At 50.0% G+C, this 21,839-nt stretch overlaps 1 protein-coding gene across 1 annotated transcript in view; it reads left to right on the top strand.

Annotated features, from left to right (window-relative positions):
- The window catches only part of FAM207A (family with sequence similarity 207, member A), a gene marked incomplete at its 5' end in the record, with an annotated part of 54,121 nt that extends 41,542 nt beyond the window's left edge, over positions 1–12,579 (top strand). The window contains 4 exons of the mRNA XM_009587391.1: positions 832–900; positions 4,364–4,517; positions 9,950–10,018; positions 12,453–12,579. Of these exons, the coding sequence (XP_009585686.1) occupies positions 832–900; positions 4,364–4,517; positions 9,950–10,018; positions 12,453–12,579 (419 nt within the window). The remainder of the gene's footprint in view (positions 1–831; positions 901–4,363; positions 4,518–9,949; positions 10,019–12,452) is intronic.
- Between the last annotated feature and the right edge of the window lie 9,260 nt (positions 12,580–21,839).

Here is a 21,839-nt window from a genome sequence, read left to right as displayed (position 1 = left end):
CATTCCTGTGGCAGTATTCCCACCACATTTCAGGAGAAAAGTTGACTAAAGTCAATTTTGTTTTAAACACCGGAGATAAGATAAAATTTTATAGCGTCTGCAGCGGATCTCCAGGAGAAATATTTGTGACGTTGCTTTACTTGGTATTGGATATCAGTGATAAACAGCTGGTTTCCAAATACTGAATTTGGTATATAGTAGGTACTAGCCTTCTTTTTTACAAGCTGTTAGTAATTGGCTGCTCTTTAGGGCTGCCACAAATCTGGGTATTTCAGACCCTTTTTAGTCCTTCCCCTGCCTGCCACGTGCTGTCTGGGCAAGCGTTGAGGCCGTTGGGCAGGCGGATACTGATAGCCGGGCCAGGTCGCCATTCCCCCTCCAACCCTCGCACATGTCTGCGGCCTATGTTTTCCTTCTTCTCAGCTTTATCAGCCTGCATATTTTCAGATTAAAACTTGCTTTTTTCTCCCAGTTCTGGAACCTGTAGGTCCTCCCATCACTTGCGGCTAGTCTTCAGAAGAAAATGCCAGCTCCCAGGCCAAGTTCATGCAGCAGTGCAGGACATGGGGCAAGGGTCTCTCGCTGATGATCTGATCTAATTGTCCATTTCTTATTTCTTAACTGACAGCGAGCTGGGTTTGATTTGTTCGGCTAAAAGTTGAGGTGCGGTGTAGCCCACGGTCTGCCTGCAGCCTGCCCGACCTGCCAGCAAGTTCAAAATCATCAAGGGCTGGACAAAATATCACAGACTCTGCTATCTTTGGGAGGTGTCCAGCACTGAATCTGTGTGCAGGAGCCAGGCTCCATCTCAATGTCTCTCTTTTCCTCTAGGTCTAGAAGAAAAAGCGGTTCTTTCCAAAAAAGAAAAAATGAAGCTGAGGAAAGAAAGGTGGCTACAGAGTAAGTACTTCTCCGAAACATGGTGGTACTGTGGGCATCACTGAGTGTGGTTCTGTTGGATCCCTCTGCCCAACACTGCCACCCACACCCCATGTACAGTGCCAGGGGAGGCTGAATGCTTGTCAGAAACCTTCACATCCTGCTCCCCAGCACATGGGCTAAAAGTCCCAGATATTGTTTCTCAGTGTTTAGCACCGAGATTGAGTCATTGCCCCAAATCTACTTTTGATCTTCCTCCATGTGTAATATAAGTGACTACATAAAACCTTTATTTATCCAGATAGGACACTGTCCCCATGTAGGCTTAGCATGTTTCTCTGTCTTTTAAAGCTCTGGTACAGATATGACTAGCTGTATAGTGGAGCTCCTCCTCCCTGAGGAGCTGTGGGGACAGTAGGACAGCCTGGAGCTGAGCCCCATACAGCCACCAGCTAATCCCAAGGCTCTGTGATGAAAGCCTGCAGTGGGCCCTCCTGCCCTTCAATAAGGGAAGTCTCTGGACGCTGCTGGTTGTGTTACTGCTCTTTCCCACATGCCACAGGTCAGTAAACCCACTTGCCAGACAGTCTGGCCTTTCTCGAGGCTGTGAAATACGAGCTAAACAAAACCAGCCCAATGCAGAAATGCTTCTGTTTCCTGTGGGAAGTGTCTGTATTTTTGCTTTGAGTATCTCAGCACAGCAAGAGATGATGCTGTGCTACCCGCTGTAGCAGAGGGATTCCTCTTGCCACCTGGAGCTGTTCTTGGGACAGGCTTTTCTGCCCAACAGAGTTGCTGACAGACTGTATTTGGGGCTGAGGGACGTGGCTTTCTGCTACCATATGCTCTCTGCTCCTGAGCTCTGAGCTCAAGTCCATCAATGCGTGATTTCACCAGTCGCAGTGAAGGTATCTCTGGCTCCTCTTACATAAAAAGCTGATAATTTAACACCGTGAGTGTGAAGGAAGCCTCCTCCCTATCACCAACCAACAATTTCCAAGTGTCTTTGACATCTGCAACCCTCGGTGTCACTGTTGGGCACAAAGCATAGATGTGCTAGTCCTAACGTCTGACCTGCCGGCTGCAATTTCGGTGCTCCTAAAGGTCTAGAGGCAAATACCAGCATTCCCTAACAAATGCTTTGCTGAGGGTAGCAAGTAACCGGGGATTTCTGTAAGAAAAGTCGGCAGGTGTTAGTACCAGGTGTGCAGCTTGTTATTGAGAAAAATGAAATAGCTGGGAAGAGCCTATATAAACATGAATAAAGAAACTGATATTATTATTATTATTAGCTGATGGAGCGAAATGAACAGGTATTTCCAGAGATGGAGATTTTTAAATGAAACTTGGCATTCTAACAGTGTGACCTTAAAGAGCTGCAGTCAACTGAAACACATTGATTTTTATCTGATGCAGATAATTGTGCCAATTCTTTGTGGGTTTTGCAGTCTTTGCCCCCCAAAAGAGAACCCAACTTGGACTGCTGAAGTTGTTATCATTACATCTCTGTTTTCCTAAATCTTCCCAAGTTTGTTGTTTCTTCTTGTCCCAGGGCTGCTTTTGTGACACTGGATGCCAAGACCCTGGGAACTGAAGTTCAGCTCAGTAGTGCAAGCGCAAAACTTTGAGATTTCTTCCATTCTAATAAATCATCTCAGGAGAGACTAGAGAGGGAAAAGAATTATGTAATGCTTCAGACATTAGAAGTATGCACATTTAAAAATACATATATCGCATGGCTCCTCAGACGAACAAGACTTCATAGGAAAAGAATTTGGGATGTTTGTGCAGAATCAGGTGTCTGAAAATTTTGAGCACATACTGTTTATGAAAGGACTGAAGTACTCAGCTTCATAAAGCCAGACCAAAAAAAGAAGTGTTGCAGAACAGAAAGCTGTGTTCTTGGCAGGGATTGCTGTGAGGAGAGGCGTTTACAATCCAGATTTGTCACAAACATCCATGTACAGCAAAATTGCAGTTCATGAAAAACTGTTGCTCTTCGACTCAGCTGAGTTGGGGAGCGAATAAGACAAAGATATTAAAGGAGCCAGCAGCTAGCCAGTGAATTTGAGTTCTGCTTTCTTGAATGTGGGCTGCAGGATTAGACTCAAAATTGCAGGTGGCATCTTGCCTGCGGTCTGTAGAATGGGACTGGCTGCTTTCGTGTTCCCACTAAAAATACTTGTGCTGATTTAGTTCTGCTTCTGTAGCCATGCTGCGTTGGAAGCTGTTGGCCTCCCTGTGTCACCAGCTTGGCCCCACGGCTTCTGACACTGTGCTCCATCATGTCCTCCATCAGCGCTGAGGCTCGTCCTTGCAATACGCTAATTGTCCAAGGCAATAAGCAGAAGCCTGCTCTTCTGCTGAGCCTCTGCTGGGTGCACGTGGAGGAGGTGGAGTCCTCCATCATGTACCCCACAGCACTGGTACCCCTCGTGGGTGTCAAGGCAATGCAGTGGAATTCCAGGCCTGGTGATTACCTGGCAGAAGGAAAAGGAGCTCCTGGATCCTGCTGAGCTCTAGCTGTTTCTGGTGGCATCGTCAAGGGACTTCTGGGATAGGTTGGGGCATCTTGGAGCTCAGCTGGAGGCTTGTAGCAGTGCTGGGCTTTTCTGGGCTGTCCTGGAGGAGAACACAGGAGTTCTGCTGGGGCTCGCCCTGGAGGCTGGCTCTCTAAGGCTTGGGCAGCTGCAGGACCTATTTCTACACCAGGGAGCCTCGAGCACTGAGGCAGAAGCCTGCAGCTTTCAATGCCCACCCTCCATGGCCAAGAAGGGAGACTGCTGTAATGTTTATAGAGCTGTATGCGCCCACAGCCTTGCTCAGAGCTGCTGCAGGGAGACTGGTAAACATGGTCTTGAGGAAAAGCCAGCTGACCCCGTGTCTGCCACTTGATGCAGTACTTTTCTAAGGACCCAATTTATCCAGCATCTGGCTGCTTGAGCTCCACCATGAGTCACGAAGGTGAGACCTTGACTTGCTCCAAACTAAGTAAACAACTGAAATTAAGTCCATCTTTTCTGCCTGTGCTATGAGACCATTGCTTTGTCCCAACAGCAAAGCAGAGATGGGGCTGTGACTGTTTAATGACACATGCGGAGCTTACTGTATTTGGTTTGTCCCTTCCCCTCTTGTTTCTCTCTCCTAATTCCATGCAAAGTCAGCATGTTTTTTACCACCCCAGGACTCCTGTGCCATGTTGCTGTGAGCAATGAACAGTGCAAGGGATGGAAACAGTTCAGACAACATCAGTCTGGGGATTTCACTTCCCATTGCAAATGTCAGTAGAGATGTATATAATTATAAGCAAATACAGCAAGGAAGGGAACTACCCAGCTGCATTATTTTCAGTCGTTCCCTGGTTTAAATCACTTCTGGCCTGTTGTTCCTGTAGATGGTGAAGCAGCCTATGACTTTCTTAGCTCAAGGGTTCTCTCTTGCAAATGCTTCCACTTCCTCCAGTAATGTCTTGTTTCTGATTCAGAAATAGAAAGTGTGAAGCTAGCCAAACAGAAGCAAAAAGCTGAAGCAAAGCGGAAAGCAACACCTGTGGTGGGAGACATGCAGCCGTTGATGGAAGCCCTACCTGAGCTCTCTGACCTGACCACAGGTGGCAGGGGCAGGAAGCCACCCAAGAGGTATGTGCCATTTAGGGATGGGCTGTGTATTTCCCTTCTTCCTGCACGATGAAGTGCCCTTCAGCTCAGCTTGTAGCTACAGGCAATGCAAGCTCAGTGCCAATGGTCAGGAGAACAGGCCCTCATTCTCAACTCCATTTCGCCCCTTTCCATGCTTCACTCGCCGCAAGAAAAAAAGCTTAAAGGTCACTTCTGAATCCACAGCTAAGAGTGTTGCTCAGATGAGGCTTGGCATAGGACAGGCTGGGAACAACCAGATGTCCTGGGAATTGCAGGAGTGACACACAGGTGTCCAGAGTGTAATGCTGCTGAGCTCACCTGAGAATCTGGACTTAAGGTGTCGCAGCCTGCTGTTCTGTCCTTCCAGACCTCCAGGCTTTCTCCTGAGGCAGTTCAAGCTTTACGCTCTGGCCAGACTCTTTGTTTGCCCCATTGGCTTGCAGTGTGACTTTGGACAAGAACAGAAAGATGGTGTTTCTGTTCCCTTTGTCGTACTGAAAGAGAAGGGCTATTTCTGATCCTCTGACAGCCGCGTGTCAACCATCCCAGCCAGCCGTAGGGTGGGTTCTGGTTGCCCTTATGTTTTCTCCTTTTTAATGCAGTGCTCTGCCTGACCATCCGGTCAGTGTTGCAGCTGCTTCTGCATCCCCCAGTGCAGAATAAAAGTGCTCTGTGCGCTGCACAAATGCTTGTCCCTCCTCTCCAGTTGCTTAGTAGGGGTTGGAACTACAAACTTGTTTTGACCATAATAAGAAAGCATTTGGATTAGAGAACAGCCAAGAAGGCGGCTGTCTGGCAAAGCACCCTCTTCTTTGGTTGCAGATCAAGGCTGGAGATACCATGAACCCTCTTGTGACTTGCTGGATGCCCCAGAAATAAACTCTGACCCAGGTGGGACACCCACCTACAGAGCATGGCTGAGTTGGCAGTTCCCTGTGCTTCTGGAAAGTCACTCCTCAGACAAACAGCATCTATGAACCTTGCGTCTAAGCATGGGAAAATATTTCCTTCCTTAACTTGGCTTCTAATTCTTTGAATAGCACTTTTTTTCTTTTTTTTTCTTTATGCAGCCATTCAGTCAGCCTGCCCTCTCTTTCAGTGGGAATGAACAGCAAAAGTACATGCACAATTTCAAGTCTTGCAGAGCACTGAGGGTTGGTTGGATGGAGTTCTGGGCCAGGGCTTAGCCTGAGCCTGAATAGGTGGCTTTGCCCTCTTTCTGCGACGATGTGCCACAACTACATGTGGCATCTGACTCCAGGTTGTGTTCAGGAATCATTCCCTCTAATCATTTTCCCCCAGCCTCCTTGGTGGCTGAACCCCCACTCTCTATCCAGGAGAGTGGGTTACAGAAAGCTTGTATAGGGGAGGGAGGACAGATGGGGTGCTTCCTTTGGGGATTGCTTTCCTGGGTGGCTGCATAATCTAGTAAAAATACACGGTGTTGCTGCAGCCTGCAATTCTGAACCAGCTCAAAAGATAGAGTAGAACTGGAAAAGGCACAGAGATGGCTGACAAGGATGACGATGGAGGACCTGGCACAGCTTCTGCGCAAGGGGTGACTAAGTGAGCTGGGGAGTCCTCAGCCTGGACAGGAGATAGAGGCAAAGAGGCTTGGGAATGTAATAATCTATAATATCAAATGTGATGTGGTTAGGAAGTAGTTCATCCTCTTTTCCAGTATGAGAAATAAAGGACATCAAACATAGCTAGCGAGTAGCCAGTTCAGTGCAAGCAGAAGGCTCACTGCTCTGCACAGCTCCTTGTGGGAGGATGTCATGGCTGAGGGAAACTTGTGGGTTCAGGTAAGACCTGATGAATCCAATGAGGAGAGCTCCATGGAGGGTTACTACATGTATATAAACTGCAGCAGGTACAAAGTCTCTGAGTTGCAAATACTGGAGAGGATGTGGCTATACGCTTGCCTTGGTCTTATCCCTCTCTGGCCACCTACTGCAGGCTGCTTCAAAGCAGAACACTGGCGAAAATGGTCCTTCCAGCTACTGCAATCACTCTTCTCTTCTGTAGTACGCTTCATGGCAGAGGATGTGTGGCACACGTGGAAGCATTCAGTGGTCTTGCACGAATCTCCAGCCTGAGAGAGCCTTCCTCAGAGAAGCGCTGTCAGCTCCCTCTCTCTCCAAACCCAGACCTCCTGTGGGAGTGTGGCAGCCCTTCTCTCCTTTTGGAAGCCTGAGCTCGTACTCTGGCTCCGTTTTCCCGTGGGTGTCTAGAAAGCCCAGTGGGCCTGTGGCACAGAAGGGTAGAGAAGCCCCGTGCTGGCTGAGAGTTTCAGGATTGGCCAGCACCATCTGCAGTCAGCACAGCAGAGGTGGGAGCTTGGCATTGACTCATGTCACCCAGGTAGCCTGTGACATGCCAACCAAAAAGCAGTCCCTCTACTGGCACGGAGGAGCTACAGTGCTCTTCTTCCTTTGCTGGCTTGTAGCTTCCTGAACTGCGTGAGGATGTGTGTGCATAAGTGTTTGAAATAATCAGAGGAGGCTTTTATAGGATTTGAATCATTACATAAATGAAGGGTAATACTCTGGTGATTTGTCAGCATTATTAATAAAAGATTAGATTCTCCAGGAATTTGATCTCCTGCTGGGTAAGAGAGCATTACAGTGAGGTTTTTATTCTGTTTTATAATGAATGAAGGCAATGAAGTGTAATGAAACAGGGCTACTAACATGGTCCAAGTGAGCAGGCAGCATGCTGGTGGTTTGGTGGGGGAAATTCAGGCAGCAGCCTTTCAAACCTGCCAGACCAGCGGGGCAGAGCTGTTGAGTGGAACTGAAAAGCCTTCAGAAGCACCGAGCCCTTTAAAATAGTGGGGTGGCTGAAAGCAGAAGTGGGCTTGCACAGCCTGAAGCAGCCACACGCCCTCATGGTGTGCTGCAGAGGAAGCTGTCCTGAGAGGCACAGCCTCGCGGGCACATGGTCTTGTATGGCCCCGGATGTACTCTAGAAAGGCTTTCCTTTAAGCATTGTCACCCTCTGCAGAGCTACTCATCTTTGAAGGGACTGCCATGGCAACTTCGTGGCACACTTGGCAAGCCCCTTGGTGACTGTGGGTTGCCATCCAACTTGAGAAGGCATTTCTCTGTGCTTCTGTGAGCGATCCTGGCAAACTGGGACAAGAAATTGTTCCTGTGCCAAGCAGTTAACGGACATGAAGAGATGCTTCCTGCTCTTTCTGTGTCTTGCAGTACCAGTGGATGCAGCAGTGTGACAGGAGCTGCTCGAACCCCTGTAGCTGTTTGTCTGCTCTTGCTGATCGCCATTCTTTGTGAGCTCTCAGGCCTGTTGTGTTATGCCGGCAGTGCTGGGGTGACCTCGAGAGGGACTGAAGGGTACAGGAGCAGCGCGCAGGCATTGATCTGCCTGGCTGCCCTTTCCTGCACAGGCTCTGTGCTGCGAAGGCTGGCTGACATACTTCCACGCTGTTTGGGTTTGTCTGGGTTGGCAGGGAGCTTTGATGCTGGGGCACGCTATGCTGGGATGACGGTAAATCAGATGTGATTGGGGCAGTGGTGAGAGCAGCCCTCAGCAGCTTGGGTCCATCAGGATCCCCCTTGAAGAAAAATAAAATGGGCCAGGATGGGGAGAGGGAGAGATGAGGAAAAGCTAATCGAGTAGAGAGGGGTGATTAAAGTGAGTGGGGTGAAGGAATATGGGGCAAGGGAGGAGGAGGAGGAAAGGAAGAATGGGGAAAAAAATGCAGAATAAAAGGATGGAGGGTAGCGGGTCAGAGAGGGAAATAGGAAGAGGAGGTCACTGTAACACTGCCAACAAGAGACCAGATCCTGCCATCTTGAAGAGAAGGTGAGGGTCTGCCATGTTTCCTAACCTTGAGAAAGCTGAAGGACGCTGGGACAGATCAGGTGGGGGAGGCCCTGGCCCCCAGCACCCACCAGTAAGGGAAGATTCTTCCTTGAGCCCTGCCCCAACTGAGGGGTGGGACGCAGACCCTTTTTCCCCCGTTGGGCTGTGTGCTGGGGCTCAGCCCCAGGGCAAATCGGAGGGGAGCTGCTCTGCGGAGGCAGACCCTCTTCCCCACTTGCTTCTCCTGTTTACCTCTGTATCTGTGTACTCCTGAAGAATGGAAGTTTCTTCTCATTTCCTTAATGTCCAGTTCTACCAGCGACTCCCCTTCTGCACTTCAAGTCCCCAAAGCAGTTGCTGCCCTTCCTGCGCGTCCCTTGCTTGGGCTCAGTGCTTAGCTTTGTAGTAAATCTCTGCTGCTGCTTGGCATCGGGCATCACGTGCTTCCAGCATCCTGTGCAGGATGGGATTACGCCTATGGTCTCCTTGGGCTTTGCCTAGGAATAAGAAATGGGTGCAGAGAGTGCAGGGCCTGTTGCGACAAGGACAAGGGGGAATGGTTTTAAACTAAAAGAGGGTAGATTTAGACTAGATATAAGGAAGAAATTTTTTACAACGAGGGTGGTGAAACACTGGCACAGGTTGCCCAGAGAGGTGGCAGATGCCCCATCCCTGGAAACATTCAAGGTCAGGTTGGACGGGGCTCTGAGCAGCCTGATCTAGTTGAAGATGTCCCTGCCCACAGCAGGGAGGTTGGACTAGACCTTTAAAGGTCCCTTCCAACCCAAACCATTCTATGATTCTCTGACCTATGCTTGCTGCTGTGCCTCAGCTCTACATAGTGCACCATCCTGCATTCCCATGAGTCCGTCTTCTTGCAACTTCATGGGTTCTCAAAACCTATGTTTGGTGGCAAAAGCTGAAGCTCTGTTGTTGTGCTTTCTCTTTAGTTAATCTATTTGCAGCTGACTTAAACTGGCAAGCCTTTGGCGAGGATATGTGTTCACAGGGAGAAAGGAATATTGCCATTCTTTATCTTAAAATATAAATTACACCTTACACCCCAGTGGTCCCATTGCACAACTCGAAGCAGGGCTGGCAGTTCCCTCTTCTTGCTGAGTAACCGCGGCACTGTCTATAACGGATGTCTGCTGATGCTGGAGCTCGGCAGCCTTAGCAAGGAACATGAGATGTGCAGAGGTGACGTGTGCCTGGTGGTGAGGGTAAATTCGATGGGATCTTTTCTCTAAGCAACAGTGTCAGTTTGACCTGGAGGTTAGTGATAAACAGAAAGTGATCTGGGCATGGACAGCTCATGACCAATTCCAGAACTAAGTGATCCGATTTTTCTTTAGTGCATTTACCTCCTGCCCATTCAGTCCTAACTCCTGAGCTGTTGTCAGTGTGTGGCAGAGTTTGCATATCCATTACTGTCTGGCTATGGAAATAATTGCCTTTCAGGACAATTTCCATACAGGACAATTACCTACACTTTCTGGGAAGGCAGATGCAGAATCCCTGGACTCTTTCCATCTCCACAGTAACTGCTAAATTACTGCTCCTCTATAACACTTACTCACTTCTTTTGTTTCTTCTTTCCGCAGCTATGTAAAAGCAAAGGCAGAACCAGCAGACTTTTGTCTGATGAAACAAGCTCAGAAACGCCGGCTCTTGTAAGTACCCAGTTATCAGTGTCCAGTCCCTGCTGAGCATTAGAGAATGGTTGAGACTGGAAGGAACCTCTGAAGGTCAGCTGGTCCAACCCCCCTGCTCACGCAGGGTCACCTAGAGCTGGTTGCCCAGGACACAGGCACGTGTCCACACGGCTTTTGAATATCTCCAAGGATGGAGATCACACAACCTCTCTAGGCAACTAGTTCCAGTGTTTCCGTCTTGTACACCTGAAGGCCCTAGAAGAAGTGGCAGCTTTGATTTTCTCCTTTACATAGTGCAGGATGTTTGTGGGTGTCCTTCTGTCTTAGTCCCTACCAGACTCAGTCAATTCTAAATGGATTCAGTCTGCTTCCGCTTCTGTCTCGTATAAAATCTAAGTGAAGAGAGCACAGGAAACGGCACTTGCTCTCTTAAGAGTTCACTTTCCATGTCTCATTGAAAAAGTGATGGCTTGGGCCTCTTGTTTCAGGACAAACCCACACCAACTGTCATCTTATTCCTCCTGACCACAGCATCATTTCTGGCTGTACCAAGTGAGTATGACTGTACTGTGTCCCTCTGTGTGGCATGGACGATGTGATTATCAACCAGGGGGTGCATCCCTTGTTTCAGCTTGCTGAGTTGGAGCTGCAACATCCAGCTGTGGCTCAGTCTTTTATGACAGCAGGCCCACGTAGCTCTAGCTGATACCCTTCAGGAAAGCCTCCTGCGGTTGTGTAGGTGAGGAGCTCCTGGACTTCTGCGTAGCATCAGGAGCTACAGCTGCTCTGTTGGAACACCTCTGGGATGCTAACTTACACGCCGTACGTCCCTTATGAGGACAGCAGTCCATTGGCATCTGTCAAATCTTTTCTTGTAAAATGAAGCACTAAATGCTTTTGAATAATTCCTGGACTTGGTTAAGGGTCTGGCAACTCCTTATTCCTCTGTATAATCTGTTGGATATTTTAGACTGCCACCAGGCATCAAGAATTTAATTTCCCCTCAGCACAGATCTTCTGGGGCTAGGCACTGTGATCTGGGCAGTGTTTGCTTTCTGTGATCCCTGTTTCCAGGATTTCTGTCAGTTCTGAGCCATTCAACTTCAAAGTGAGGCTGAGGAGAACTGTCGTCTACAGATCCCAGCACTGCTCTCCAGCACACACTGTGAATACCCTTCTCTGTCTAAAACTGGCCATTATGGTGCTGGGATGCCTTTCTTGCTCAGTTCTGCCTTTCTGGATGAGTCCCTCCTTGGCTCATTGCAGAAGCCCAAGGGTCATGGCCTCAAGTGCCACCAGTGAATGTCTCATTGTGCTGGAAATCATGGGTGAGGAACACTGCTTGAGGAGGGACTTGTATACAGATCTAAATCCGAATAGGCAACTCCACCACAATCTTCTGTATCAGCAAGCTGATGATCCCCTGTGTGTCCCCCCTTTTTCTCCTCTGCACAAAACTGGACAGATGCACTGAGTAGTGGCATGTATCCTACCATAGTGGTCTGGGAAGTCTGTGCTTCTTGGGATGGAAAAACTTTGGAGGAAGGTTTTTGAGGTTTATTTTCCAGGACATTAGTTAGTACTGGAGGTTCCCTAAACCTCACCCCATTGCCCCAACTGCCACAACCCAAGCTTCAGGTTTGGCTTCTTTCTCTGTTCCTCTGGCAGGGGCAGGGGTGGCATTGAACGAAAGGGCCCTACTAGGGAGGGAACTAGCTGCAAGCTGAAGAGCACTCTGCTGATCCACAGCAACTACTGAGAACGTGGAGATGTGTGTCTGGCTGGGCTGTGGAGAGCCTGGCAGTCTGTCTGAGAGAGATGGGGAGGTCACAATGCATGTGACTTACTTGAAAACTCACTTTTTTTTTATACTCCTCCTGCTCTATTCTTCTTCTTCTTCCCTGCTTGCTTGCTTTCTAAGACAATACCATTTCCACAGCAACCAGCTGTGACCAAGCATGCAAAGGTAATTCTGTCATGCTCCACCCATGGTGTTTAACTAGTGTTGCACATAGGAGGACTAGTGCCTCTACGTTGAGCAATAAAGAGAGTCAGTAGATGAGCTCTCGAAAGCAGAATCTGCTTTTGTGCTAGTGCACTCTGAAGTAGTTTTCATTCTTAGTGATTTACCAGATACTCACAGTCTCTTGTTCCTGATTTACTAGGGAAAAGCTCTAAAAAAAAAACGTTTCCAAGTGATGCTGGACACTAATGTGATTGTTTCTGTCTCTGTGGCATGAGATCAAGTCTCTGGCTCCCATGAAGCTGGCAGCAATTTGAGCTTTGCCTTTGGGTAGATTAGGTTTATTTTTTGCACTGTTTCTTTCTGAGGTTTACACCCAGGACCATTCTGTCTGTACAGAAACCCACTGCTTTATGAGTTCTGTTCTTATCTGCTCAGTTCCTTTTGCGTGAGGCACTTAGCATTTGTGTGTTATTTTTCTTTCCTCAGAGAGGAGGAAGTGGCTCGGTTTCATGAGGTCATCACCAATCCCAGGTACAGAGCTAACCCCCTCACGACCATCAGCGAGCATCTCTCCAAGAGGCTGAGGCAGGAGGAAGAAGGTAAACCCCTCTAGGGCATCAGCTGGGACCAAATGTGCACACTGGAGCTGGTGCAAGGGCTCCAGGCTGCAAAGGAGCACATCACTAACATGACCTCTCAGCCACTTCAGTCCTTGGAAGCAGTTCAGCAGATTATTAAATCCAACAGTCCTGTTTTCTGTCTGCAGGAATAATGCAGTTCTCTCCTGACAGTGGCAGCTGCTCCTTGGCAAGCAGCCTGCAGAGAGCAGAGTGTTCTGCGAGATCTTTGTGCAGACATTAAGCTCCGTGCAAAGTATCTTGACACCTTTTCTCTTCTTGTGAGCAGGCACAATTTCTTAAATTGTGCCAGTGGCAATGTATCTGTTTTCTGTAGTTTCCCTCCCCTTTCTGACAACTCTGAAAAGAGATTCCCTATTGCTCTGTTGAGATGGGTCAAGACTCCAAGCTCTGGAGCCCAGAAGGCTGTTGTAGATCTGTGTAAGGACCAATGTTGCTGTTCAGAGACATTGTTTTATGTGAGAAATTTAGCTTTGGAATAAACACACTTTCACACAGTACTGAATTTGTCTGTCTCTTGTTTTGGTAAATACTAATTGAAATATGAGCTTATTCCCATCACTGGAAAAATTACTTAGAATGGGTTTTTTCCATGTGTACAGTGAACCACTAGACTGCTGCTGCAGCGTGCAACAGAAGCCATGTGAAATCGTTGCAGATCACGTCTAACTCATAGGCTTGCTTTCCTCCTACTCTGAAAGTGTGTGCTTTCCATGGGTGATGCTGATCCCTTTTGGCCTATGTTGTGTTCCCTGCTTGGCCTGCCCTAAAGGAAGCATCCCAAAACGTGTCCTGGCTGCAGGCTGTGAACTTCAGCCGGTCATTTATGTGTTGGGTTTGGAAACCACTGCAGTGGGGGGAGGCCTTTCCTTCTACCAAACACCAGTTTTCACAAAACTCCAGTCAATTTTTGTGGGGACAACTGAAGGCAGGGGTGTTCCCTATTTGAGATGATCCTGATTTGACACCCCAAAATGTCAGTGCTGTCTTTTGAACCATACAAAAAATTTTCTGATGCTTCTTAACCTTGGAAAAGCAGCCTGCCTATGTCAGGTCAACTCTGAGGAGCATCTGAAACCTTTAAGAAAGAAATTCACTCTGATGCCCAGACAGAACATGGAATCTGCAGCTGACTCTTACCCAAGTTAGTGCCTAAAACCAGCTGCAATGGGTGTGGCAGGCACCTTGACCATACCTGTCTCTTGCGTCACAGGTAGTGACAGCAGTAATGCTGCTTTTTTTTCTCTCTCTAGGCTGGCACCATTGAACAAAGGCAGTTTTTCTAATGCCTGCCTCTTAGCCCTGGCAGTGCAGATGCTGTTGCTGATGCTGCTTGTTGTTAGAGGAATGTCACTGTGCCACCCCTCCTCCCCCAAGGCCTGGCAGGAGAGTCCTGCTGGCAAAGGCCACACAGAGATGCTGGCTATGTCCCATCCTCCACCCTGTTGCTTTCGGACTGGCACAGGGCTGACAGGGCTCTCCTCTCCCCTGACGGCTCCTGCATCAGTGCTGGCAGGTGAACGCTGCTGTGCTGTTCGTCAGTGTGCTGTAATGCCCTGCGGGATCCAGGCTCTGGAAAGCAGAGAGCTGTGGTGGGGTCAAATAACTCTAGATATCTCCCCACCTCCTGGTTGGTTCCTGCTTGCTCTCTTACCGGTATCTGATTGTGTTTCTTTTAGGCTGTGTTGGATTTTGAGCTCTGAACGCCAGACCCAGCTGCAGCCATGCTCCCCCTGCTCATGTTTTGCAGGCTGGGCACTGCCTTGGAGAGCTGGGCCTTGGATGGGGCTGGGCACTAATGCAGGTCCTCCTGTCCGCAGCCTGCAGCTGCTCTGGCTGCTCATGGCTCCCAACAGCCCAAGATATGACTAAGACTTGGACCAAGCTAAGGTTTTTGGGGTGGCTTTCTCCGTAACCCCTTTACTCTGTCTCATAGCTAGCTGCCTCCTGAGAAAGGCGTCATCCTTGTGCTTAAATGGAGGGAAGGCAAGAGATGAAGAAGGTGAAGACAACCAAGTACAAAGGAGGATGAAGATTGCTCCTCTTGTTAGTAACAGGGCACTCGGGGATGGAGAAGTGTATATCTGGAGGGCAGGAGGGACAGAAGGCAGTTTGCGTGGCATGTTGGAGGACTTCTATTGCTTGTCTTCTGTACTTTGGAGGAGCTCCTTGTATTGCTGGGTCATGCATTGCTCTGCACCATCACAAATCAGTGCGATAGCTGGAGAGAAGCCACAGGCAAGTTTATAAAATGCCAATGGGTTGTGCTCTGCGGGTGGGATCATATCCCTCCCCTTGAAGATACATGCGGTGCATCATGACTGTCCTTTGCAGAGATCTGGCGGGAGTGATGATTTCATTCGACAAGCACCAATTTCCTGGGCACCATCTATTTTGCACAGAGCAAGATCATCCTTTAAAGCCTCTGGAGAGTTAGTTGGATTGTCCCACGCACCTCTGTTCCAGGCCAGTTTCTTAGTAACTTCTCCCTAGGGTGAAAATAAATCTGAAAGGCTATCAATTCCTGTCTTCCCAGACTATTTAGTTTTCTTTTCACAGGCGGTTCCAAGTAACTTTGAGTTGAATCAATGCTTGGATGGCCTGAACTGCAATGTTAGGGAAAATCCTCAGCTGGCAGAAGCGCTAGTTATAGGTAGGTGCTCAGGTAGATGTTGCTGTGGGTCATGTGCCAAGAGATCGCCGCCTTCTATCTCTAAATGAGTTCTGACAGGACTGTGTCCTTTTCTCATCCTGTGCGATTCTTTCTAAGAGGCCCTGCAGTTTGGGTGTAGAGTGGAAAAGGGATTTCTGTGTGCAAAACCAGGCTCTGAGCACTTTGGAGCCACAGAAAGCATCACCAGGGTGAAGGGCTCTGTGGTTTGTGTAGCTCTTCCACGTTGGCATCAAGACGGGCCATCCCCATGTCTCAGCCTCCATGTGGACTTCCCAGTACCTTTAGGTTGCCAGCTGTGGTGGTTATGGCCAGAATTGGGTCATTGGAAATTTGGATAGCAACAGCACAGTGATCCAGCACTTCTCCCCTGCTCAGCCTGGTTGCTGGGTCCCATCCTTTCCCTTCAAACCTCTGGGAGCCAATAGAGCTGAAGCCTCATTGGCCGGGAAGCGAAGGGGTGACTGACCAGGCAGAGGTGTTGAGCTGGGTGACCCCACTCAGTACTGCCTGGTAGCTGTACCCACGCTGGTGGCCCTTTATCTCCATGCACAGCATCACCGTGCAGCACATTCACACCTTTTCTTTACCTCGGATGGGCTGACGCTGTCACTTGGCTGTGTGTGTAGCTCTTAGCCTGCTGTTTGAATATGTTGGTCTCCTGCATATTTAGCAGCAGTTAAACATGTGACTCTCTGAAACTACAGTTCACAGCCTGCTGCTGCAGGCATCTCCTGCCCCCACCATCCTAGCAGTTGAGCAAAGGACTTAAAATCTGCCAGGAAACAGGCGTCTGAGACACAGAGTCGCCTTCGCAGTTGGCATGTTTTCAGGATGATAAAAGCTTTCACGCCAATTTTTTTTTTAGATAGCAGGGTGGGAAAAAATAGCTTCCAAGCTGTAAGGAGTAGTTGTGCCAGAGGGGAAGGCGGGGGCCCGACCCGGCAGCTCTAGACTTAGCAAGAAGTGAGTAAGCAGCGAATACACTGCAAACTCAGGACTGGAAAAATTTGGGGCTACTTGCGCAGCTGTTTTCTTTCTTGCTGGTGATTTTGCCCTTGAAAGCTGTTCACAGAACTGTGTCTGAAAGCAGAAGCTTGGGTATCCTGTCCATCTGGTGGTACCAGCGGATATTTTCTGCTACACACAAAGCACCCAAAGTGGTGGGTGGAAGGGGATTCTCGTTTACCAGCAACTCATGGGTAGTGTCTTTGGTTGGCAGGTTGCAAAGGGATTTTTTTTATAGCAGCTCTTGCAACTCCCATGTTTCTCCCTGGTGCCGGCGATGGCCCATCGTGCTTTATTTCTGTTGGAGCAGGGGTTGCATCACTCCAGCAGCATGTCTCAGAAAAGCATGGTGAGTCACACGGAACTGGCCCCAACCCTTCGTCTAACCCAAGGAAGTCCCTAGTGCAACTACGTAGAGTCCCTCCTCCTTCCTTCTGCTTTCTGGCTTGTCTGCCCTGGAAAGTTTTCCTTACAGACCTTGTGCAAGCAATTCCCCCTATCCCCTTCGTGTATGGAAAATACGACTTACGCTGGGTAGAGAGTACTTTTGCTTACGCTCTGGTTGAAGCTATGAGCTGTGTTGGCCCCATGACTTTCTTTTTTTCCTAGAGCTAAGCATATGTGATGGCTTTTGCCAGCATAACCCCTGCCAGCTCTGGCACCAAGGCACATGCCTGTGCTGCAGGTACTGGTAGGGTGGAGCTGGCTGCCTCTGCAGCTGCCAGGGAAAGCTTGTGGCGGCTGGGGGTAGGCAGGTGAGGCCAGCGGACCTCCCAGGTTTGCAGGAGTTTTGCACCCAGGGAGTTTTGCACCTGGGAGTTTTGCTCCCAGGTTTTGCACCAGGCTGGGTGCCAAACCGGCACCCAGCTGGCAGCAACTTGCCATGCCAGCATGTCGTCTGGTGGCCCATGACTAGGAACCCATCCCTGGAAGTGCATCCCCTCCTGCCCCCCAGGTGGACTCAGACCTCAAATACAGTCTGTAATGGGCTGCAAAACCAGTTAATCCATGCTGCTTCAGTTGAACTGGCTTTGTCAGTAAACGCTCTGGGATGGAGCGTTGGGCTGATATAGAGAAATCAGGGGCAGTATTGCTGTTGCAGGGTATAGACAGGACAGCGTTTGTAAGTACTGGTAGTACCTTTTCTTGGATGACAGGAGGGTTGCCGCTGGCGCCGCCTCCTTCATACCAACACCAATTTGCGGAGGAGAGGAATGGGAGCATGACAGATTAATTTGCTTTCTCCTGAGTCTTGCTGAGCCAGTGAAGAGATCCCAGGACTCACAGGGACGCTCTGGATGTGTGAGTGGTCTGCACTTGGATCCCTAAAACTGACCATCACCCTGCCTTTCATCCATGCAGTGTAATCACCTGTCATGGGAGTGAAGCCCTCTCTTGGTGTGGCTGAGGAGAAACAGCTGGATGTCTAACAGGGATGTTGTTTTCCAGCCATGCAGAGCTATCTTCATCCTCTGGGTTCCCAAGTTTGACCCCAAGTTCTGACATGTGTCATGGCTGTGCCAGACGCATGAGTGGCCTCCAATGTGCAGCGAGACCTTGGTCTGTGCCACGGGAGACACCCACTGGCTGAGCCATCTGTGAGTGAGCCCGGCCATCCTTACTTCATGTGATCTGCCGGAGGCTCTTGGACAGCTTGTGCCAACTGCTGGCTGGGAGCAGTGGGGCTGAGGGGCTTGCCATGGGCTCCTTGAGATGACTCCCACGTTCTCCTCTCCACCAGCTGGCAGTAGTACCTTGACCATGCCCTGGTCTGGTGCAACTCCAGCCCTCGGCTACACTTCTCACCCAGTACTTGCTGTGGCAGTGGTGAGGAGCAGTGGGAATGTTGGGAGCATTGGGTCTCTGCTGCAGAATGGTTGCTCGTCTCTGCTCTCTGGCCAGGGCGCGCCCGGGACCGGTGCCCTTCCTGTGTTTGTCTTCACCACAGCCACTGGTCAGTCTGTCCCCAGGAGCATGTCAAGCCTTGAACCTCTGCAGAGTCATCTGGCAGTGTGTCTGTAGTTTTGCTGTCTGGGGATGAGGAGGTGTCTCCCAGCTCACAAAAAAGGCCTGAACTCACCCTCCCTAACCTCATGCGTCACCAGGCTGGGCTGTGAGCAGGGGCCGCTCCATGAGCTGAGTCACACCCCAGCCCACAGGAGTGGCTGCCTGGGACCCAGCTGGCCGTGACTCAGCCTGGCCATGGCGGTCCTTGCTGCAGCCTGGGTCCTGGTTGCCTCCCTGTGACCTGGAGCGCCCGTCTGGCTCCACCGAGTATGGGTCGGCTTCCCAGGGAGCACGGTGACTCGTGGAAACGGAGATCCTGGGGCATGAGGAAGCCAGATTTTTCCTTTGAATAGCAAATAGCACTGAACTTCCTTCATCCCTACCCCTGCATGCTCTGCCCGGGGCAGCTTGCCAGGGAGGTGGCTGTGGTGCTCAGGGTGGGGACCAGTCCAGGCAACAGGCTCCTTCCAGCCATGAAGGTGATCCTCAGCAGTCCCACTGCAGGGAGCATGGCTGGTCTCCCCTTCAGGGAGCTCCGAAGGGTTCAAGCTACAGTGACTCCTGCTTCTTCCAGCCCAGAAGGGACAGGGGCAGAACTGAATGTGACTGGCAGAGCAGAGACCCAGTGCTTGTGACCTTCTGCCACTCCTCCCTCTTGCACGCTTCAACAAGCGCAGCGAGCCCTTTCCCTGCGTGGGGTTATTTCTTCCCCCAGATGCCCTCTTCTGTGGCTGATCTTTGCATTTCCCACACTTTACGAAGCCGCTTGCACGCTCTTACCTGTTTCTTTTGCCCTTTGTCTACAGCACAGCTACATCTGAAACCAACCCAAGATGGTTTTCCTGCAGATGTAGCAGGAGCAGCCACAGAGAACCTGAGGAATAGAACCCGCGAATTTGAGCCACTTGATGGTTTCGGAAGCAGATGAGATTAGCACCAGCAACTCCTCCTTTCATCCGCAAGTTGCACAAGAGAGGGGTGAGGTGAATCACCTGATCAAGCCTTTGTGCTGAGCACAAAGCCATGTGTCCCTGCCCTGAAGCATGGATTACACCATAGCCTTTTTGCTTTTGCGGTAGCCTTTGTTGCTTTCACTGCCCTTGGTGGCTGTCCTGCTGGGACCTGTCGTCAGCTTGCTGTGTCCTGGCCTTTTCCAGAGCGCTCTCAGAGATGCAGGATGGGTCAGACCCTCAGGGGCTCCACCAGTGCCCTCCCTTGAGGGATGCAGTCCTGCTCTTGCTCTTCGCTTCCTGACCTCTCACCAGTTACTAATCCCAGGAGGTCTCTACCTCTTATCCCATGGCAGCTCAGTTTCTTTAAGAGCTTTTGGGCATTCTTTAAGCACTTAAGAGCATTGCCACATGCCATTTAGAAATCCTCGTAAAGCCTGGTTAATTGGATCACCCTTATCTCCATATTTACTGTTTCCTTGCAAGGGAAAATCATGCCCTGCAATGCTAACTCTTCCCAACATGATAATTATCTGTGCATCTGCTGATTCTGCTCTGAACCATGGCTTGCTTCAGTGTGAGGCATTAAACCTGGCTTTGTGTTTTCATTTTGATGAGCAATTTAATCCTCTTCAGCCATTTTCTCTGCAAAAGGTGGCATTGCAGAGCTGCGATTCAGGGTGGAAGCAGAACTGAGGTGGGGTGGCACCTGGGGACCTGGCCTGGCACACCAGCAGCTTTGCCACAGGGTAGAGGCAGATGCCCGACATGCAAATCCCAACTCCTCCGGTTTCTTGAAGCTTCTGGGATGTCTCCCTTGCCTCACATGCAGCAGTGAAGGAGGGCATGTGAACAGTGCTGGGCAAGCCACGGGTTCTGCTGCGTATTGGTTGTCAGGGCTGGGCTTCTCACTCAGTGTGTGTGAAAAAACATGGTCTCCATCCATGAAAAAAAAGAAGAAAAAAACGTGTTGAAATAGCTTACAGTTCCTAAGCACAAATTCATGTAACAAAGTTAGACTTGTGGTAAAAAACCTAAGTATTTGAGGGCAAGAAGATATATGGATGGGAGGAAAATGCATTATATGCTAAAGGAAGTTTTTCCAAAAATATGCAAAAATAAATGGTTGCCTTCAGTTCCCTGAAGCCAGTCCCTTCCTGGTGCTGGAGCAGCCGGAGTCGCAGCGTATGGCTCTGGTTTCTCTCTGCCCGGTCCAGATGCCTTGCTGGGTGCGGGAGCTCCAGCAACCCAAACTGGGACCAGCGTCAAAGAGCGATGTCGCTGATGGAGCTCTATCGGCTGAACAGTGGGGCGAGGATTTTTGTGGTGGCTTTTTTCCTTAACCAAGTCAATTGTTTCCTTATGAAGAAGCTGTTAAATAGTGCAAACAAAACACAGAGCCTTGCCAGGAGCGTTGTTAAGATTTAGACCTTTGCATCCGAATGCTCTGGGATTTTCCAGATCACTTGGTTTCAAGTAGGACACATAAAAATATAATCTAAGGGTTTCTCTCTGCTTTAACGATCAGTGTTTCATGCCAGACGGGGTGTGTTGGTGACCCTGTTTGAACTCGCTGTGATTTGTACATGAACCGATCCCATTATCATATACGGGCCCGCCTTTATCTGCTTGGTGTGGCTCATCATCCCCGCCTGTGTGGGGAGCCGCGGTTGTCCCCGATGGTACTGAAGGGGTTGCTGCGCTGCCCCGGGGCGATAAGGGTGGGTGGCTGCGGCAGTGGGATCTGGACCTTGTGCTCAGAGTTCATAAAGTGAGGATTTCTGTGGTTTAATCTAGAGCGAGTTCTCTTTGTAACTGAGTGAGCCACGGCCCGGGAGACAGGGAGCAAGATGTCAGTGTGGCTCGTGGGAAACACAGCCGCGTGGTGGGGTCTCTGGTGGCGTTGAGGCTGCCGTAGTGGGTTTGCTGCCTGGCACGGTGAGCTGGCAGGTCTGCTTGACGAGCGCACGGGATGCAGTTTGCCGTGGAGGATGTTGACAGCACAAAACGTGGTGTGTGACACCTCGTTCACTTGATGCTCCCGGGACAGTCACCTTGGTTTCAGTGGCACAAGTAGGAGAGGAAGCCGAGACAAAGGAATATCCCAAACAGGAAGCTGCTGGGAAGGGAACAACTGTCAGGGCCCGGGTAGGTGAAAGCAGATGATGCCAGGATATCTTCCTAGGGGAAGGAGATGGAGGCAGAGAGAACCACCCCGGCGCACGAACCCCTTTGTTCCCTGCTCAGCCAGCCCGGGAGGATGGACAGACAGATGACAGAAGGGGCCATGAGGACAGACTGTTCTCATGGCTGAAAACTTTAACTATATTTAAATATGAGGTTTGTCTGGCTCTACCAGGCACTGTTTGAGGTACTGCAGGATAGAGACCAACATGTGTGAGGAGGGAGGCAAGAAGGAGAGCTTGTGGGTTGCTGCTGCTCCCGGCCCTCCACTCTCCACAGGCTCTGCTGGCTCAGCAGAGAGGAGGGGGCTGCTCAGAACCCCGCACCGGGACGGGGCCGCAGGGGGAATCGATGCCTCCTGCAGCTTGCGAAGGCTGCAAGCCCGGCCACTGTTTGATGGGTTTATGAGTGCATC

This window comes from Fulmarus glacialis, unplaced genomic scaffold (genome assembly GCF_000690835.1).
Source record: "Fulmarus glacialis isolate BGI_N327 unplaced genomic scaffold, ASM69083v1 scaffold6891, whole genome shotgun sequence".
In the NCBI taxonomy this organism is placed as follows: domain Eukaryota; kingdom Metazoa; phylum Chordata; class Aves; order Procellariiformes; family Procellariidae; genus Fulmarus; species Fulmarus glacialis.
The sequence above is the reverse complement of the archived record's forward strand: the minus strand, read 5'-3'. Positions and strand labels throughout refer to the sequence as shown.